This window comes from Rhipicephalus sanguineus, chromosome 1, assembly GCF_013339695.2.
Source record: "Rhipicephalus sanguineus isolate Rsan-2018 chromosome 1, BIME_Rsan_1.4, whole genome shotgun sequence".
Lineage (NCBI taxonomy): Eukaryota > Metazoa > Arthropoda > Arachnida > Ixodida > Ixodidae > Rhipicephalus > Rhipicephalus sanguineus.
In genome coordinates, this window is record NC_051176.1 from 245,488,780 (window position 1) to 245,508,925 (window position 20,146).

Sequence of the window (20,146 nt, forward strand, 5' to 3'; positions counted from 1 at the left end):
TGCTGTGTTTATTTCCTTCTCTATGGTATCAGAGTTCAGTAATATAAAAAATTTGAGCCCCTCAGTTCTTTTCCTCCTTCATTTATTATTTTTTTTTTTTTTCAGCTTGCAACATATGTGAATAACTCTGGCGTGGAACATTATTTTTTCTAGCTATCATAAAATAGTTAACTGTGCTTTGTTGTTGTGCTATTCCATCACTAGAATTCTTTTTCTCTCTCTTTTTATTGCTAGCTGCTCTAGAATACAATTTTCCTGCTCAAAACAAAAAAAAAATCCCCTCGCTCCAGAAAGGGCTCCAAAAGCTATCTAAGCTGTCCCATAGCTCGTTTTGGTGACGGGCAAAACTTAAATTTTAGGCTCATATACAGTTAAACCTGGATTTAACAAAATTGACATATTCCCGTAAATTTTTTATTATTAACATGTTTTCATTATATACTGTTTCAGCATGAAAATTCAAAAAGAAATGCACAAATTAAACAATGGGGGAACCTAGGGTAGACCTCACCCAAAACATTTATTTAGCTGCAAAAAAATAATTTTGTTCTGTTGCTTGTTTGTAAGAGATGGCAACACCAAACACTCGTACTACATAAAGGAATACAACGCTGCTCCATCATCGTCTTGCGAGCCTGTGACATGGCACAACACGTCAATGACATCCAACACTTTCGTCGCTGAAGGCAAGTCTCATGATGAATTGACCTCCGAACCATTGTCGCCACCTCGGACGCTTTCCACCAGCGCATCATCTGACAATCCTCCGCTCACAAGAAATCTCAAACCTGCACGCGTTCGAGGCTGCTCCATTCGTACGGAGTGAAACCCAAGCTGCCCAACTGATAAAAATTACTTAGCGCAAGAAAAAACAGCACACAAGAAAGATGCACAAAAGACAAGTATTTTTGCACATGCGCGGATGCGTCAATAAAAATAAAATGATTTTCTATCTCGTATACGTGTCAAGGTATCTAAATTCATTCGAGTGCAGTGTGACGGAAGGTTCGCTATCACACCCCGCCCTTCTCTTCTTAATGAGAAATCCTTCTAGTAACATACTGGCTTGTTCATTGCTGCTTTTGCCAAGAATCTTTGCCTTGCGAAACAATGCCTCATAACCACCAGAGCTCACGTGATCTGCTAAGTGCGTTCGTTCTTTTTTACGTTCAAGGCATGCTCTCTGAAATGGTCATTTGCACACCTTCTGGTTTGACTGATGTCACTTTTTCCACATGACACTGGTATGTCATAAGCGCTTCTCCTTTGTGTATCTTTCTTGTGTGCTGCATTTTTCTTGCGCTAAGTAATTTTTGTCAGTATGCACCAACTAGGCCCTCAAAAAGTCCTACCAAGCTGCCCAAGCTTCAGCGAGATCGTGTGGGCCTGAAGGCTCCCCCTGCCCACTTTCGGTTTCTGTATGTGAACAGCCCCCCCCCCCCCCACACACACACAACACACACACAATTTTTTTCTGCCAATGACCGGTATTAAAACGAGGGTCGACTTTTCATCGCGTTTTTTTTTTTTTTTTTTTTTGCCTATATTCCGGTTTTTACGGTATGTCGAAAAAAAAATAGGCGTGAACTTAGTCTTAGCGACCTCTCCTCCCAAACTGCGAGGGGAGTGGTGTTGTGGAAAGGTGAAAGGTCGAGAGGAAATCGGAAAGTAACTAGTTACCGGTAAAGCGTTACTAGTAACTCCCAAGACTGGGTGTAGCCCTTGCACGAATCAGGCTGATGACAGCTTGCTAAAGGTTCGTACTGTTTCCACAACTGTAGCAGAGAATAAGAAAGATGCAAACGACATGTTATATCGATTTTTATTACCACAATTTCGCTGTCGCTCACGGAAGAGCTCACCTCGTCGACATCCTCCGAGGGACGATAGTGCTCAGTACCGTCCATGAAGTTGGAAGTTCCCATCACCTTGAAGCCTTTACAGTGGTGTCAACTGACACTGCACACCAAGCACTCAAAATCCAAGCACACACTTGTTGCAGCAATACCCTCTTCAGCCGCCCTGCGGGAGTCTTTCTTTTCATGATTGCCTGCGGCCATCCATTCCCAATAGCAGTGGCAAAACTCTGCTTTAGACGGCCATTTGGCACTAGATGGGCTTTCCGTCGTAGCAGGTTTCCTGTCTGTTTGCCCACACAGTTTTTACCCTGTCAACAAAAAGTTAATGAGGGATCCAGCTCTTCTCCTGAGCACGCCCAATACTTCCCTGAGGGAACTTCTCTTTTGGGAGAGTTTTCCTCCCAAAGACAATGTAAGGCGGAAGCTTCCTGCCGTCTGCCGTAATGCACAGCATCAGAGTGCATCTTTTTCGTTCCTCACCGTTCGTGTGCACAGACACACATCTCATGGCAAAAAAGCAGCTAGCACCATTAACAGCAATGGAACTAATTTCACTTTTCGGTGGGACGTTTCGAACTTTTTTTTTTTTTGCCAAAATATTTCCCTCCAATGAGGGTGGGTGTGTAGCCCTTACACAAGTGTATACGTTAATTTCATTGCCTTGCAATAAGATAAGTTAGTCTTTTGTAACCATCAGGCGCCACGAGTTGTCACTGGTACGTGTAGTGAAATATGTATTAGCTGTATTCGTTCGGCTGGAATGATGTGCACTAATACCTGTGGTATCATTGCCCTGTTTGTTTAATCTTGCAGCAAGCCAATCTGTGTGAATGTTGAATGTTTCTTCCTAACTTTTCAGGCAGAGTATCTACCATCTCCATTAATGGACATATTTGGGGGTGAAATGCGCTCTTCTGTGACAGCTGATGGAGAGACGTCAGCTTCCCTTCAGCCATTCTTCACTCTGCAGTTGGACATTCAGGTACAGGGGGTGTGTCCTTCAGATAGTTTTCCTCCCTCTTTTTCTCTCCCAGCCACTTTTCACTTTGGCATGAACTTCAAGTAGTGGTCTGTTAATTAAATCAATTTTCACTTTCACAGTATCCCTTTCAAGCATATCTATTGTCAACTCTACCTCTATGCTTGTCCAACTTGCCTAGCATTGATAATAGTGTTCTTTCCTATTGCCATTAATACAGTATAAACGCGTGTAAGGGCCGCACTTTTTTTTTTTTTTTTTTTTTCTCAAGAAATGAGGGCCAATTTTCAGGGTGCGGCCCATACACGCGATTTTTTTTTTTTTAAGTAAAAACGCACCAGTTAGCGAACGAAGAGCATTTATTGCAGTATACGACTCTTGCGACATACGTGCTCAATCGTCATCACTTGGCGAGTCCTCAGACTTGGAGTCTGAGATGAGATGGTGTGCTGCGAAGCGCCGTCACCCCACAAGCAGTCATCTTCCGCGCCATCCAAGCTGTTAGATATCCCGGCGACTTTAAAACTTCGGGACACAATGTCCGTCGACACCGAGCTCCACGCAGATAGGATCCACCCAAGTACAGTCGCCAAGGCTAGTCCCTTCACACGCAGCATGTCCCAACGTTACTAGAACAAACTCAGTTTAAAAGCTCCGCCGGAGAGGCGGTCCGCGTGGCGGTCGCGAGAACTAGTGGCGCTGCAGTCACGTCTAGCTCCCGCGGCTGGCGCTTGTTGTGATCGGCGCCGCCGATGTACGAGCGCACGTGGGTTACAGCGTCGTCTGCGCTTCGTTAGCTCGTCATTTTTGCGACTGTTCTTGACCAGGCTTAGCGTCTTGTACGAAGATACGTGCATGATGTACGGAGCGTAACGAGGACGAAGAGATTCACGGTGCGGTATGCAGACTTGTTTTGCGCCGGGCTGCAAGAACGGCTACCGCAACGACGACTCCGCTTCACGACACTTCTTCGGACCTCCAAAAGACCCCACGCCATTCAAGCTTTGCATGGCAAAGATAGAAAGCTTACTGCGAAAGGCAAGGTCTGTGACGTTCATTTTGAGAGTGACGACATTGTAAAGCACTATCGTCGTGTCGTTGCGGGACAAGAAGTTTTGATCTCACGTGGAAAGTGGGAACTCGCGTCCGGTGCCGTGCCGCGCTTGTTCCCAGCACTTCCACCCCACATTTCAAAGCCAAAATGTTCGGGGTTTAGGCGCAAATCCCCCCCAAAACACACGTCCCGCGAAAGCCCGGTGCCCAGTTTGGAGGAGCCGCCAGAAATATAACAGCAAAACGACAGGCAGGCGATTACCTACGCTACCGAGACTGAGAGTTGTATCACACTGACATTCGATCAGTTGTCATCTGTCGCTATGCGTTCAAAGCAGTGGATTTTCGAGAGATTTTACGACGAGCTATCGAACAAGATGTGCGGAATATTTTACACTCGCCGGCTCGGGAACGGGCTGCGCAGCGCAATAATTTGACACGGTACACATAGAAAAGACGAGGACCAGCGCTGGTCCTCGTCTTTCCTATGTGTACCGTGTCAATTTTTTTGCGCTGAGCAGTTTAATAATGGAATACCAACTAGCCCAATCTCACAGTTTGCTTCGGGAACGGAGACTTACTTGTGCAAAAGATAATTGTAGTTGACGAGCAGTTTAACTGCTTTGTGAACGGCTACAGCACGAAACGCGAACGGCTGTCGTACAGTGTAAGAAGTGCTGCGGGCATGAAACATCTGCTCGGTGAAGTTGAAAAACTGAAGTTGAATACTGACGACTCTTCTAGCGACAGAGTACGCGCGAATAACTGCTCGGTGCTCACATCACGGCCGATCTGTTCGATTTGTTTAAGGCACCGTAGAAGGATGCGACGTATAAAGATGAGACACCGAAAATACAACTATCCGCCGAAAAAATTGCTCAGAGTCAGAGACGACATCTATTCGATATAATCGCACACTGAGATTTCATTTACCGAGTTCTCGTAAAATTTTCCGATTTCGGGTCAGTATCCCTTTAACCGTCACGAAAGCGTGTCTTGTAAACATTGCAAAGCATTGGTGATGTTTTTCGGGAAAGTTTTCTTCAATAAATTGTAGACAACACGAGTACTGTTTTTCTAGAACGTTTTGTATCTCGAGTAAGTACACTTCTCTGTATACTATAAAGGCTTTTACAAACGTGTTTGGTTGTTCTTGGTCTAAATAAGACAGCAGCGGCTAAAATTGTGGTGGTAGTTATAAAAATTACGCTGAAAACCCTCATTCGCTTAAAAACTCCTATGCTTGGAAGTTAAGCGCAACGTAGACAGCTCAAATATTGTCACAGGGTCGTGACGTCGACGAAGGCAGCAGTCAGCAGGTCCGAGATAAAACTCTTTACTTGGCCGAACTTGTGGCCGGGAAACAAAGTCAAACTACAGCAATAGACTGATAGCGGCGAACAGAGCGTCGATCAACTGACAAGCAGTCAAGGGCGTCGGCTTTTATACAGGCGCTATCGAACTTTCCAGCGATATCGCTGGTGGCGGCGTTATCTCTCGACAAAGCTGGAACATTCGCGTGCGGCGCGCAATCTTACCAAAACGGTCTACTGCAATCGCGAAGCTTCTGGAACACTGCTTCGCGGACAGCGTTGATAACCGTCCTTGCTGGTCAAACCCGAATACATGAAAATAAAACAAGTGGGCGTGGCAATATAGACCGAACATAGTCTTAGCCAATCAATGAACAACGCACGCGGGCCAATGCATACAGACGACCTTATGCATATCCACCTCAGTATCCACCTAACTAGTACAATAAGAAAGTTGCCGCGCAGTTGCCGCGAGCAACTGCGCGGCGGACTGCAGCGTTATGCCGTGGCAGCAGACGACGCGCCAATAGTGGCGCAAGACGGAACTGCAGCGCCGCTAGTTCTCGCGACCGCCGTTCGGACCACCCTCCTCCGCTGGCGGAGATACGGAGCTTTGAAACTGAGTTTGTTCTAGTAACGTTGGCATGTCCGTTGTGAGTGCAAGACCATCATTCCGCACTTCAGTCACATAGCGGAGCAAGTCTTCTTCCAAATCGGGAAACTTGCACTGCTCTTCTCGGAAAGCGCGCTTAGTGCTGTTGGTGTTTCGCAAGGCTTCTTTTTGAGCACACCAATGTCGAACACACTTCTCGTCAACGTCGAATTTTCTGCCGGTGGCACGTTTCCCATGCTCGAGAGCATACTAGATCACCTTCAACTTATAGCCAGCAGTGTAGCTATTCAGGTACTTGCCCATCTTGCCAAAACGCGAACGCCGTGCAAGAAACAAGCTAGCACGAAGGTCATCGAACAGTGCAGAAAACTACAGCAAATGGCTGGCTGAACTGCACAAACCGAACATGCAGTGATGTGATAGCTGCGCCAATTGCGCCAAACTGCGCCAAGACGTGAAACCTGCTACATCCTGCTACATCTCCGCTGTTCTGCGCCAAAATTGCGCCAAACTATAAGCACACTAGCGTAAAAACGTACGCAGCGCGCCGCCGGCGGCAAAACGCGACACTCCAAAGCTGCCGCGCGGCAAAATTTTCGTGCCGCGAGGGGAATCATTTTTCGCGGCACGCCGCCTGGCGCTTTCTGGGGGACCTGACCGGACGCAGGTTGATGGGAAGGCTCGTTAAGCGCTGGTTTGGCTTGCTCAGGCTTTTGGGGGCCGACATAACCCTCTCCAGACTGCTGTAAATTGGTGTGACCCTCCAAAAATGCACCTTGGAAGGAGCGGCTCGCCGCGAGCTGGTGTGACCGCACCGCCGTAGCAACATTATCTAGCAACATAGAAGTAAAATTTCAGTTAATACAGCGACATCCATGCCTTACTTTTGCCCCCTTTTTTAAGTTCCGCTACTCGAACCAGTGTTATACCACTGTCAATGTAAACGTAACCGGCTGACAGGGGCGTAGCCAGAAATTTTTTTCGGGGGGGGTTCAACCATACGTCATGTATGTTCGTGCGTGCGTTTGTATGTGTGCGTGTATATATACGCAAGCAAAATTGAAAAATTTCGGGGGGGGGGGGGGTTGAACCCCCCCCCCCCCCCCTTGGCTACGCCCCTGCCGGCTGATATGAATGTGAAATTCCCCAGCCGAATTCCACTGTGTCGAATGGGCCGAAATTTGGATGTTCCGAACACTTTTCCGCGTCGCGGCGGGTGATACAAACTTTGATACCGAATTCGTCGAGCGTCGGCCGAGAGCAGAATGTTGTTAGCTTTGGAAGTACGCGCGCGGCCAGCGCGCACGCTGTCAGAACTGTGGTTATCGTTTACCATGCACAACCGTTGTGGGCGAAACCACGGTCGCTCTTGACACTATCATGTAAGGCGACGACGAAACTGACGGAATTCCGAAAGTGCACGCGCGTTCAACGTCCACCTAGTCCAAGCGACGCTGCCTCCCGCAAACGCCGCGGACAAAAGTGCACAGATAGCAACAAACGACGTAGATTTGAAGGCACGTGCGCGGCCAGCGCAGACGGATTGAAAACGGAACTACCGTTTGCTGCAGATTTTAAATAATTAAAATCTGCTTGCTGTGTTGTGTGCTCCAACCCCTTAACTTCATGTTGCAAAGAGGATTGCTCTTCTATTTATGATAGCCACTGATATATCGCAGTAAATGTCTTGCTGGCTGTGCAAAATTAGCATTTTGAGGAAGATCAAGAAAACAAATGGTGACATTTTGTTGTGGAGAGTCACAGATATGTGTTCATACCCACACTCTCAAAACATTATTTGGCTATAATTAGTAGACTCATAAGGCAGTGGCACGTAAGCATGGCATCATTGAATATGTTTTAGCGTCAACACAGGCAAAAAAATCAGGTGTCCTATATGTTTTTAAATTGATATTGCAGCTAAAATATTAACCTAACAGGCAGGAAACTTGGCAAATAGGGAGAGTAATAGATATGGATTCAAAAAATGCTTTTTTCTACAAATCTATTTTTCAATTATTCTTTTTGTCTATAAAGACCCATGTCCCCCCCTTAAGTACCCATTTGAAACACACTAAAGGTTAAAAAGTTGCAACAAGTGCTCTACCGCAACTTCATGAAGCCCGATGAATTTGCTAACCTCGTACCATATTCTCTCTAATCTAACGTGCACCCAATTTTCATGGACCCAAATGCAAATGCACCTTGCTGCAACAAAGAGCATGTAACCAGATCAACTAAGGGTCCTTGTTCCTTTATGTTTGTGTAGTATGGTTCTCTCTTGCAGTGTTACCGACTTGTGTACTTCTCGCATGGCTCCTGATCGGCCTTCGGCTGTGGGTTGAACTTTTATAAAAATTCACCTTCTCGGTGTGATACAAATGATGACTGGTGCTTGTAATGACGTTAAGCAAAGCACCACCGAGAACTGTTTTCATAAAGTATTCTTTGTGGTACCAGGTTACAACTTTGGGTGTGTCGTCACCCCACTCAAAGGCATAAGGTGCGTCGATGGTAAATTTCACGAGTTGTAGCGCTCCTGGGCACCATCTCCTCTGGGGCTAACTTGTACGTGGGATAACCACGTACAAGTTGTTTCAGACTGCACCAATGCTGACGTCGCCGTTGCCAAGGAAGCGGACCCAAGCCATCGTGAAGATGCCAACACTGCCACTATGCAGCCTTGTACTGTGCTGCAGAACTTGCGTTACTACAAAGTTACTACACAAAGTAACTTTCCTTTGACATGAGCTTCCATAATGAAAGCTTTGCATCACCGTATTTACTCGATTCTACCGCGCCCTCGATTGTAACGCGCACCCGTTTTCCGCGACCAAAAAAAGAAAAGTAATACATCGATTGTAACGCGCACCCATTTTTCGTGAGAGAAAAGAACAAAAAAAGTCCGTAGGAGTCAAACTTCGCACATTCAGAAGAACAAGTATTTGGGTTTTAAAGAACTAAAGTTTCAAAAAAGTAAAACACAGTCAAAAAGCGGGCCTTGCCGCTAAAACTGTCACCACTACGGTGGCGATACGAGTCTCGTAATGGATCAGTCCTCGTCGCTGTCGGACAACTCCTTGTCGCTGTCAACGCTCCTCGATTTCGGGAAACCGGCCCTGCTTTGGTCCACTGAAACCTTTTCGTGAAGCTTTGCTGTAAAAAATCTTCTGCTTCTGTTTACGCCAGTCTCGCACGCACGTTTCGGGAACTCCGAACTATATCCGAACGACCGCGGTGCGGCCCGATTTCCGTCCGTCTCTCTGCACATGTAATAACTATTCTTTTAAATGCGGCATCGTGGTACACTCGTCGAGTATTTGAAGTCGGCACTTCCATGCCGTCGATGCGAACGCAGAACGGGATGACAATCTCCTCAGCACACGTACGAACTGAAAAAATGGCAGAAATCGTAGGATGCGGCCATTTTGAAATGTCGATGGGAATACGATAACCGAATTTCTTTTTTTTTTTTTTTTTCAGTACTCGATTCTAACGCGCATGCGATTTTTGGACTCGTTTTTCCGGGAAAAAGGTGCGCGTTAGATTTGAGTAAATACGGTACCATTTGCACTACATTGGGAACAGATGCGATGCCACTGGTAGCAATCAAGCTTGAAATAAACCTACGCAAACCCACAACAATGTGTGCTTTGCCATTTTATGATGGCAATCATACTAGATCTGACCCCTCTGATGGAAGTCTGTTGCCGATGCCGTGAACGTAATTTTGGTTTCATACTCGTAACATGCTGACAATTCTTTGATTCATTTTTTCGTGAAAAAGGTGCATGTTAGGTTAGAGTAAATGTGGTAAGCTATAGTGGCGTATCCTGTTACTAGTGGTACTTGGTGGTGGCTGTGTATTGCCTTTTTATTGTGTAGTTATGCCACTTTCCCAGCAGGTACATTATGCCATTTTACTGTTTATAAGGGACTCTATTGCTTTATGGTATTTTTTGCTGTAATCGTGACGTATGCTTTACTCGTTTTGTATTATCGCAGGATGGAGTTAAGACTGTGGAAGATGCATTGCTGCACCTAGCTGCTGAGGAGAAGGTGCAGAATTACCACAGCAGCAAAAGCAACAAAAAGGTATGTGTACATTTAACAGTGCATTTGCTTTCTGTCAGTCTTTCAACTTAACTCATAACTTGTGGATCGAAGTAGATTATCTTGAGTGTTCAGAAAAATGAATTTTTCGTCTTGCATTTGTGTTGTTTCCATTGCTGCTTATTGAAAGAGGGTTTTATGGCTCGTTATCAGCAGCTCTTAGGTATGTGTTCTTCAATATGGGTATCACCCATGGTAAACTGAAAAGGTTCAGAAGCAACATGTGGGTAACCTTTTAGAACTTCATGTCCATTCCCAGTCTCAACCGGGGCTTTAAATCTGTTTATGGTGCCTCTGAGAGGCCTGTATAATGGATAGTGCACACCTACACCCCTCCTGGGCACATAAAATACACTTCGTTTGGCGAGGTGGTCAAGTGGATTCATGAGCCTGTGCTGCAGTTTCCATGTCTACTATTACTGCCGGCTTCAGGAAGGCTGACAGGCGTCACCCCAAAAAAATTGTTTTGGGTGACGCCTGTGCTGGGTCAACAAAATTATCCTCATCTCCAATGGTCACTTTAAAGGGGACCTGCAACACTTTTTGAACATACTCTGAATTCACTTCAGATTAGTAGGGTGAACATGGAGGACAAATATTGCATTTCACAGCACACGGAATTTGCACTTTCATTTCACGGGCAGCTGAGAATACCTCTCTCTCTCCCCGGCATGAAACGGACACGGCCAATGGCTGATTTCATGGTCGTGAACGCATACTCTGTAATGTTTATATTGGTAGTTTCAAATTCAATAAACAACAGATATAAATTTATCTCACTTCGGAAACACCGAAGTAAGCCCTCTTAGTACTTCTCATCTCGATGAATGGTCGTCTGCTTGTTTTGCTTGTTTCCATATTCGTATGAGGCGGCACGCGGCGTAGTAAAGCCCTTGCTATTTGGAACTCTATGGATATGAGTGGATCGCTTGCCTTCCACTGAACGCTCCACCACCGTACTTACCGATCCATACCATCAGTTCCATATTCACCGGCAGCCTGGCCAGTGCATGCTTTCTCTTTTACGTGCTTCGCAATCTAGACGCCTTGGCAGATGTCGCTTGGTGCTTAGCTAATTGAAACTGCTTCAAAATGCGCTATCTGGGTTTCGCTACTATCCATCAGTCAACCTGACGCAGTACAACAGCACTGAGCACCAGGTACTAGCAGAGCTTGGCCATACTTCAGAACAACCATAGCGCGGCAGCGCCAGCAGTCCTTGCGTGCTACATAGTTACCGGGGGCACGACGGGCTGCCGCGGCAGTGGTCTCGCGATTATACTCGAGATCATACCGGCGCTGTAGTTTTCTTTCCTTTTTTTTTTTTTCTGAAATTGGGTTGAAGCAGGTTATCGGCATATTTATGGCCCCGATCGTACAGTCGGGAAGACAGGTCGGAAATCGGGAGAGTTGGCAGGTATGCCATCAGATACCAACATTTTTGTTTATTGAAATATCTTAATGAAATTTTCAGGATACACTTGTAACAAAAGCATTAGAAGAACTACAAAATTTCATGAAGTTATATTCACTGGTTCTCAAGTTACGGTGGTATGTCAGAATAGTGCACATGGTTCTCTTGTTCCAGACCTGGAGAACTTTCAAAAAGTGCAGGAACTGTGAAATTAACTATGATGATTCCCAGATTGATACCTCAGGGGGAGACAGAGCCCTCTTTTTTTCATTTCCTTGCTGAAAAGTTTTAGCAGACCATCGAATTTAGTGTTTGTGATAAGATATTATCAATCAAATTTTGATTAAGTATCATAAATAACAGACACAATATATTGAAAAAAATGTGCTTGTCTCATCCTCATAAATTTATTCAAGTACATAAAAAAAAGACTTCTGGAAATCCGATGAGTGGTTCAAGAGATATGATATGGCTGGAACAAGCAGCCTCACTAGCCAAAAAAAGTCATTTTGAGAAAACGACGTTTGAGAGTTTTGAGCACATATGTAGTTCTAAAATGATCCTGCAGTGTAATTGAAGGCGTTCTTTGGCCCTCTCTTTGCCACCTTTCCATCTTCTCTAGTGATCGTTTCTTAGCCTTTTTCAAGCGCAAAGAATCTTTCTCAGCTGCCCGTTGAATGGCCAGGTGTTAGCCCCACTGATGAAGCTAGCTCTTGGGTGGCCCTGTAACAGCCGGCATTGTATCTTAGAGCTGTCTCATGCAGTGCTGTCTCCACAGCAGTGATGGTTTAATTGGTTTTAATGATGGCCTAAAAGCTATCTGATAACTTATTTTTGGTCCCAGTGATTGTAATGCAAGTGCTGTAATTATGTTTCTTTTCAGGTGGATGCTTTGCGTAGAACTACATTGGAAAAATTACCGCTGGTGCTTATTCTTCATCTAAAACGTTTTGTGTATGACAAGAATGGTGGTTGCAAGAAGCTTATGAATGCCATACAAATACCTCATCAGCTTCAGCTTGACCGCAGTAAGTACTGTGAAAATGCCATGCATTTGCATTGTCTGACCTATGCGTGCTGTTTTCAGAATTGGTGCCATCCAGTGAAAGGTGGTCAAATAAGCAGCGCTGCTATATTCTGTTTGCAGGTAAAGTAAAATTATTGTGCTTTTTGCACTAGTGATTGGTCAGTGCATCAATCAGTTCCTTGTTTCGTTTCAGTATTGAGCCATAGTGGAGAGCGCACAGACAAAGGTCATTATGTGACTGATGCCTTCCACCCAGCAGGACGCAAATGGTTTCACTGTGATGACGACAATGTGACTCCCGTTGCCCAAGGCGACCTGCTGCGTTTTGAGAACTCGTCTCTTGTGCCCTATCTACTCTTCTATCGACGTGCGGACACTGAACATCAGGCTAGGTAGACACGAAACCAGTTTAATAGGACATTCAAGGCGGACTGGGCAAGGAATTGCCAACAAGTGGTGGGCCAGCGTGTGCAAGGGTCCTTTTGTGCATACTACTAAATTCAGGCTCCCTTACATTGGGTGCCTCATCCCATTTCTTTTTTTTTTTTTTTATTGTTGTGATTTCTCTCCCTTTGTGCTAACTCTGGTACTACCCTACACAGTCTTTGTGCTGTATGTGTCACTTTGCATGTAGTTTACTGCAAATTATCATTTGCTCGTTCTTGTTTTTTTGTTTGCAAGCTGCAGCACTCAGTGCGTTTCTTTTTGCTGACAATGTGTTATTCTGGTTTTGTCAGTTTGTATGTGCACAGCTATTTATTATGGGCCTTCTCTCCTTGCACTCATTTCACCCGAGTGCTTTTCATGCTTTGGGTGCTGGGGGAGGAAGGGTCAGCTTGGTGCTCTTCCTCCCCCAGCTAATACCTGTCTGCTGGCAACCACCCTGTTTTGCAGTTGTGTGCGTGAATCTGTACATAGAAGAGTGTTACGCAAGGGCATCAAGCGAGGCTAGCTGCCACATGCAGACTCTCTTATTAAAAATAAAGTTATGTTGGTGCGCTTTCCATGGAGTTGGTAGGCCAAGACGAAGACACTCACATAAGTGCCTCATGTGTCATAGGTAGTTCTGCATGCTACTGTGATCGTATGCAACCACAGTCTAAAATGCAGACACTTTCCCCCTTCACTCCCTCGAACAGATATGGGTGGCCTGTGTAGGCATCATGTAGAATTCCTTAATGCCTCCATGACATCTCAGTCCTGTTCCCCTGTATACCTTCCCTTGGTCCTTGTGCTTTGGAATATATTATTGAAACTTCACTGGTGTTGCACTTCACTGCACTAATTTTAAATTTGTTATCCAGTGTAATTACTGCTGTCTTTCATTTTTGTAGCTGTTGAACAGCTTAATTATAACTAAATTAATGTTTTCATCTGAAAGCATTGCTTCAATAACTTGAAGGATAGAGATATTGGTATAAGAATCTGCTTATTGCCATATATAAGTATATATAATGCTCAGATATGTCAAACAATATTTAAAAGCAGCCACATTTTGCATGGATGGTGATGACCTACTTTCATGCTGAGATGCATGCTGCAGCATCTCTGCCTATAACTCCTTTAGAGAAGATGCAAATGCTTAAAGGGTAACAAAAAAACTTCTAACGTTAATGTGTCTTGGGCAGCTGGGTGACACCTAAAGCAACCATCAAATCAAGTTTATATGCCATGTATATTCTGAATCTTGCTCATTTTCTTGTCTTTTGGAAGGTTCTGTAACAATTTCTTTTCTAGGTGCACTTCATTTATTTGCACTGTAAATCTTTTCACTTTGCTTAGTGTGCAAAAATGTAACTGTGAGGTCAGCTTCAGTAGTGAAAGCTCGGCTCGCATTGTGTGGGTTCTGTATAGTGAAGAGTCACTGCACTTGATGAGTGTTCTCAGGACTAAGAACACGCACGGAGCATTATGCTTACATATTTACTGATGAATCGTATAAAGTTGTGGATTGTATTGTAAATTCTTTTGCTGGTGCAAAGTGCAACAGTCGTGCATGTGACAATGACTTAATTTACGTTGCGAGCCTGGACCTACTATGCATAGCTGCCCTGTGGATTTGTTGCTCTGTATTCTCACACTGATCGCTTAAGTCAGGAACAGTGCCTTGCTACATTATTAGAGCTAGTCAGTTTGCATTAGCTTTGCTGAAAACAGTTTAGTTGGCTGAGTTGTTCCCTTGTAGATGAGCATAATGGGTGTTGCTACGAAAATTTTCATAACTGTACATACACACTGAAGCAAGTGGCATGCATTGTCCCTCTTGTAAAGATATGTAGGTTGTTCCAATTGCGCATGCAGTCACCTTGTTTACCCAATAAGTTAATTGAGGAATGTCTGTCGTGAGTGCAAGATGTACAAGAACTGTGTGTTGTTGGCAAATTTAATACGCAAGAAGTACCTCAATTAGAGGACTATATATTTCTAATACTGTGTACATAGTAGTTTCACTTAAAAAAAAAACTGGTGGCAGATTTTTAGAATGTTTTAAACTTGTTACTACTTGAAATCCTGGAATATGTAGGGCTGTTTTTATGTTAATTGAAAGTGTGATTTGCAGTGGGTTACTTTTTTAATAAAACTGCAAACCTGCCAGGAGTGCTTGAGGATATTGCCCGTGATGGGATTTTCTTTCATATAGGGCAAAATAACATTGAAGTGCAACACATCGCGCTTTGAATAAAAAAAAAATGTCATTGCTTCTCCCGGTCCTTTTCTCGAGAACCAACAAAATGCTTTCTGCTGTTGTGGGAGCCCTGTACACTGCCAGGCCACTCTTCGCGTGGTTAAATGTCAACCTGCCAGAACTGATTAAACAGCGGGGCTCGTGGCATCCGTTTTAGCAGTCATTCTGGTTTTGGCTTGGCTATTTCCGAACATTCCAGAATGAGTGCGAGACCAACTTTTCCAGGATGGTTATCATGCGGACCTCCTCTCCGCACCATTCGTTACACAAGGCTCCCTTCTAGCTTTACCCTGCTCTCGCGGATGGCCAGGGAATTTCCCTAGGCGCTGTTTGAAGCCGTGTAAATGCTCTTAAAGGGACACTAAAGGCAAATAACAATTTATGTCAGAGTGAAAGCCCAATATATGACAACTTCTAAAACAGCAATATTATCAACAGCAGTGCCCCACTTACCGAGAAATTAAGCTAAATGTATCACATGAGCGCCACGAGTGGGACATTTTCGAAGTGATCCTGATGATGTATGGAAGTCGGCCTACAATAAATCACTAGTAATCAAACTAGCAGCAGTAAAAAAAACATTCCGAGCATCAAAAGACGTAATAAAATCTGTTCGTTTCCGCTTGATTCATGGAAAACAAAACCTCCGTGGCGTTGCCATGGGGAACGGCGCGCGTGGTTCAAAGGTTCCGTTTTCGCCGAACTGCGCCTTGCCCGTCTCGGTGGTAGTTTCGGGTTCGCGTACTGCCGTGCGTGTTTTGCGCGCTCGTGAAAGTCGCTCCCCGGACCAGGACGAATTTTTCGGCAACTAAGAGGCTTTATTTCTGAGAAATCCGTATGGATTTCCTTGTGGCTTCGTGCTGCAAAAGGGTGGTTGTCTATTTTCCCTTTCTTAACCCTTCCGCCACCTTGCGGGATTCCGCAGAACTGATTTGCAAAGTCGCTCTGACGGAAAGTTCGACAAAATGCCGCATGCGTGTGATATTGCCGGATGCCCGAATGGTGCACAACGCCAGTGCTGCAGCAAGGAAACCGGTGTGTCTGGGTGCCGCGGAATGAACCCTTACGCTCGAAGTGGCTTAGTGTCATGCCAGTGTCCTAAACAGTCAAAACCTCTGCGTGTGTGCTCGCTGCACTTTCGTACTGAGGATTACGAGACCAACCGCAACTTGGTGAAGGCTTTGAATGTGCCCATCCGAGCAAGTCTTTGCCGCAGCGCCCGTTGTTGCTACTGTGGGTCCCGCTACTTCCGCTCGGCTGCTACTAGTGTCGGCGGCCGCGCAGTAAAAGCGGGCAACGTTGGGCACGGCAGCAGTGACGTATGAAAGTCGTATTTTCAGGCGGGAGATTTGAAGCGCGCTAACGCGATGCGGACTACTAAAAACGTTATTTCATTTCAAAATAAGCACTTCCTTGGCACAAAAGCAGCACTACAAGGTTTCTGGACCGCTATTTCAACAATCAGCGTCGACTTAATATTTGCCTTTAGTGCCCCTTTAAGAGTTGGCACCCCTTGTGGAGTCGTCTCTGCCACAACCGACAGTCATCTGGTTTGCTTGCGTTACGGTTCATGAAAACTCGGTGCTGTCCACTTTCCTTTCAAGAATGCTATGTCATGCTGATGGAAAGCACGCCATTCTTGACTTGAAATTACTGAGCAAGGTGCTTTGAGCGGAAGCAAGAGCAGCGCGGAGCAGACAGATTGTGCAGGCGAGGCCGCGGCGTGTCGCGTGTCTATTGGTTCACCGCATGTCTATGTCGACGTGCATGTCGCATGACGGCATCTCTTGGTTTATGTAACATCATTTCAGCGACTGTTTTTGGCGCCGGTGTCCGTAACCACTATCGCTCGAAATAAGAAAAAAATTCCAGGATGGACCGAGGTTCGAACCTAGGCCCTCTGCGTGGGAGCCCAGTATTCAACCTCGAGCCATGCCGGTGCTTGAAACTGCTTTGCAAAAAGGGCCTATACAGGCTTCATGTCGGGAAGGAACCACATTAACATATGCAATGTAGCGTGGTAGAAGAGTAAAATAAGCACCAAGCGTCGCACAACGCGAATTCTGTAACCAGGCATCACACATTGCGAATTGCGCAACGAGTAGGTTGTTAAATGCTTCCAACCCATTACAAAGGGCTCCGCCATAATTCTTCGTCATCAGGCACAGCATCAACAAAGTGCGCATAATGCCTTACATGCGTTTAGCAGGTACCACGGCTCTCCGTAGAATGACGAAAAAGGCATAGTGCCTGCTTCCCTACTTCTCAAAAATTACAATGATTTATAGCGTAGTGGGTTCCTCGCAAGTGCACTTGTATTGTTTGCCAAGGAAGCCCGTAAGCGCATGATCCATTTCCTCGGGGTCTCAGTAAAGTTCTTCGCCCCCCCCCCCCCCTCTCTCTCTCTCTCTCTCTCTCTCTCTCACGTCAACGTATGTTATACAGCATGGCGGGAGAGGGAAATAGCGACCGGGCGTTACCCAATGCAAATTGCATAACTGGTGGGCCGTTTAAGGCTTCCAACCCATTACAAAGGGCTGAGCCATAATTCTTCATCATCATCAGTCGTCGCGTCAACAAAGTGAACATATAATGCCTTACAGAAGTGTAGCTGGTGCCTCGCTTCTCCGCAGAATGACGAATAATGGCTTAGTAGGTGCTTCCCAACTTCACAAAAATTGTGATTTATGGCGTAGTGGGTACCTTGCTAGTGTACTTTTATTAGTAGCCCCAGGAGAACTTACAACGGACTCTAGAAACGCCGCTCTTCCAGCTTTCTCTGTGACTGTGCTGCATGCGGTTTCAGCGCAGGCCTGGCGTTTTTTGGTCGTGCTCGATTTGGACAAAGTGAATTTTGGGGGTGGGCCAGGTCGGTTTTGAGCGTGGGTAAATTCCGTTTTTGAATTTAGCGAAGTCAACCTGGGGAGAGCCAAGTCGTTTTGGAGGAGGGTCAACCAGTGATGTGATAACTGCGCCAATACGTGAAACCTGCTACATCCTGCTACATCTCCGCTGTTCTGCGCCATAACTACGCGTAACTATAAGCACATTAGCGTAAAAACGTGCGCAGCGCGCCGCCGGCGGCAAAACGCGACAGTCCAAAGCTGCCGCGCGGTAATATTTCGTGAATGGGTTCGTGCATCATTTTTCGCGGCACGCCTCCCGGCGCTTTCTGGGGGACCTGACCGGACGCAGATTGATGGGAAGGCTCGTTAAGCGCTAGTTTGGCTTGCTCAGGCTTTTGGGGGCCGACATAATCCTCTCCAGACTGTTGTAAATTGGCGTGATCCCCCCCAAAATGCACTTTAGAAGGAGCAGCTCGCCGCGAGTTGAAAATTTCAGTTGTTGGTACAGCGACGTCCTTGTCTGTCTTGTTTTTGCCCCTTTTTTTTTTAAGTTCCGCCGCTCGAACCAATGTTATACCCCTGTCACACGGACAGCCTTAACTGGTTAAGCTGGCTACGGTTAGGGGTAGCTACACAGCAGACTAGAGTTACTGCATATGCTACCAAAGGTAGCATATACAGTAACTCTACAGCCAACGTTAGGAGACAGCAGAGTCACCTAACCGCGGTTACTGCAAACCGAGAAGCTGGCAAGATGGCGGACAAGCTTCGCACCAGCCGTGAACTGGCACAGTTAATTGGCAGCTTCGTGTTGTTTGAGGGTTTTCACGGAACGCAACTGCAGTCGGGGAGCAAAACTCGTGGAAAACTAGGTTCGCCGTCGAACGGCTAGCAACAAAGACTATTCCATCCTCGGCGGGATTAGCAAAAAGCGTACACGTTTCTTGAGGGGAATTGCTTTTCGCATTGTTCGTGTCTCACCGTCTCAGAGCCTCAGGTCATTCCACCAAGTTTAATGTCGACATCCTGAACAACATGGACGAAAATGGTGACACTATATCATCTTGGTGTAGCTAAGGCAGCGATGCCAGTGGATTTTGCATTGTCTGCAGTCACTATTATAACTGCGAACAGCATGGTTTTGCAGCGATAAAGCGGCATGCTGCAAGCAAGAGGCACATATTGAGGCCACGAAGCAGCACCGGAATTCAGCAGGTGTACTGAAAACTCCAAAGACCTGCATGTCAGACGTATTTGGCCTTCTCGCAAAGTTCAGCTATGCTCTCAGGCGACCGCGTGGTTCGTGCAGACTCTCTCTTCGTTCTGGGAATTGCTCAAAGAAATTCCTTTCTCTTGGGCAGATACGGCCACATCCCTATTTCCGAGGATGTTCACGGGCTCCGAAATATAGTGCATACCTCCCAAGTCATTGCATATAAGTCAAACTTACATCCACGAGGTTCCCAAGTCGCGCGCGATGTGTGAAATCCACGAGACGAAAGGCAACTAAATTCTTGCACTCTTCAGACTTCGCAATGAAGCACAACGCAAGAAAAACTTCGATATCGACACTATAGAGGCATCAAAATTTGTGCGAAAGACGCCGCACGCATTGGAATGCGTGGCACAGGACAGTGGCTATGAACCAAGTGTCATATGGCACTGAGACTGAGGCCACTAAAATGGGAAAAAAAAAAAAAAAAAACGAAAGGTAGGCTGGGCGCTGACGTTTGCGCGCATGTCTGTCGAGACGCGAACGCTACCACGTGAGGGAGTGAGTGAGTGAATAAACGTTTATTTGGTCCAGCAAAACGCGATTAATCGCGCACCCGGCTAATCCCACGACGGGACCGGCAGGTCTAGCCTGCCGGCCCGATCACGGGCGCGCTGGGCGGCCAGCTTCATCAATGGGGACGCTCAGAGCTCATCGCCTGTCCTCACTTGAAAACTCTGGCAAAAAATAGAATACTTTCACTGCCTTAGTTTAATTCTGGTGGCTTAGTGGCAACAGTATCATATTGACAAGCGGAGTTCAGTCAGCGTTTATTAAAGATACTGATACACGTCTTGCGCGACGTATCGCGATACAGATACAAGAGACAAAGTGTTTCTAAGATGCATGTATAAATCGATACTGCCCAGCACTGTGTGGAGGGAACCAATCCCTGTGGTCATTCCCAACTGAAAAAACGACCTCGGCTCCATATGCTGGCCCAACGTGCATGCCCGACCTCGCCGGCCAT

At 45.9% G+C, this 20,146-nt stretch overlaps 1 protein-coding gene across 2 annotated transcripts in view; it reads left to right on the plus strand.

Annotated features, from left to right (window-relative positions):
- Positions 1-14,944, plus strand: part of LOC119375966 (ubiquitin carboxyl-terminal hydrolase 10) — an 86,768-nt gene extending 71,824 nt beyond the window's left edge. For both annotated transcript variants that reach the window (XM_049410845.1, XM_037645993.2), the window contains exons 12-16: positions 2,719-2,841; positions 9,823-9,912; positions 12,228-12,372; positions 12,432-12,491; positions 12,565-14,944. In XM_049410845.1, the coding sequence (XP_049266802.1) occupies positions 2,719-2,841; positions 9,823-9,912; positions 12,228-12,372; positions 12,432-12,491; positions 12,565-12,767 (621 nt within the window). In that variant the 3' untranslated portion in view covers positions 12,768-14,944. The remainder of the gene's footprint in view (positions 1-2,718; positions 2,842-9,822; positions 9,913-12,227; positions 12,373-12,431; positions 12,492-12,564) is intronic.
- The last annotated feature ends 5,202 nt before the right edge of the window (positions 14,945-20,146 follow it).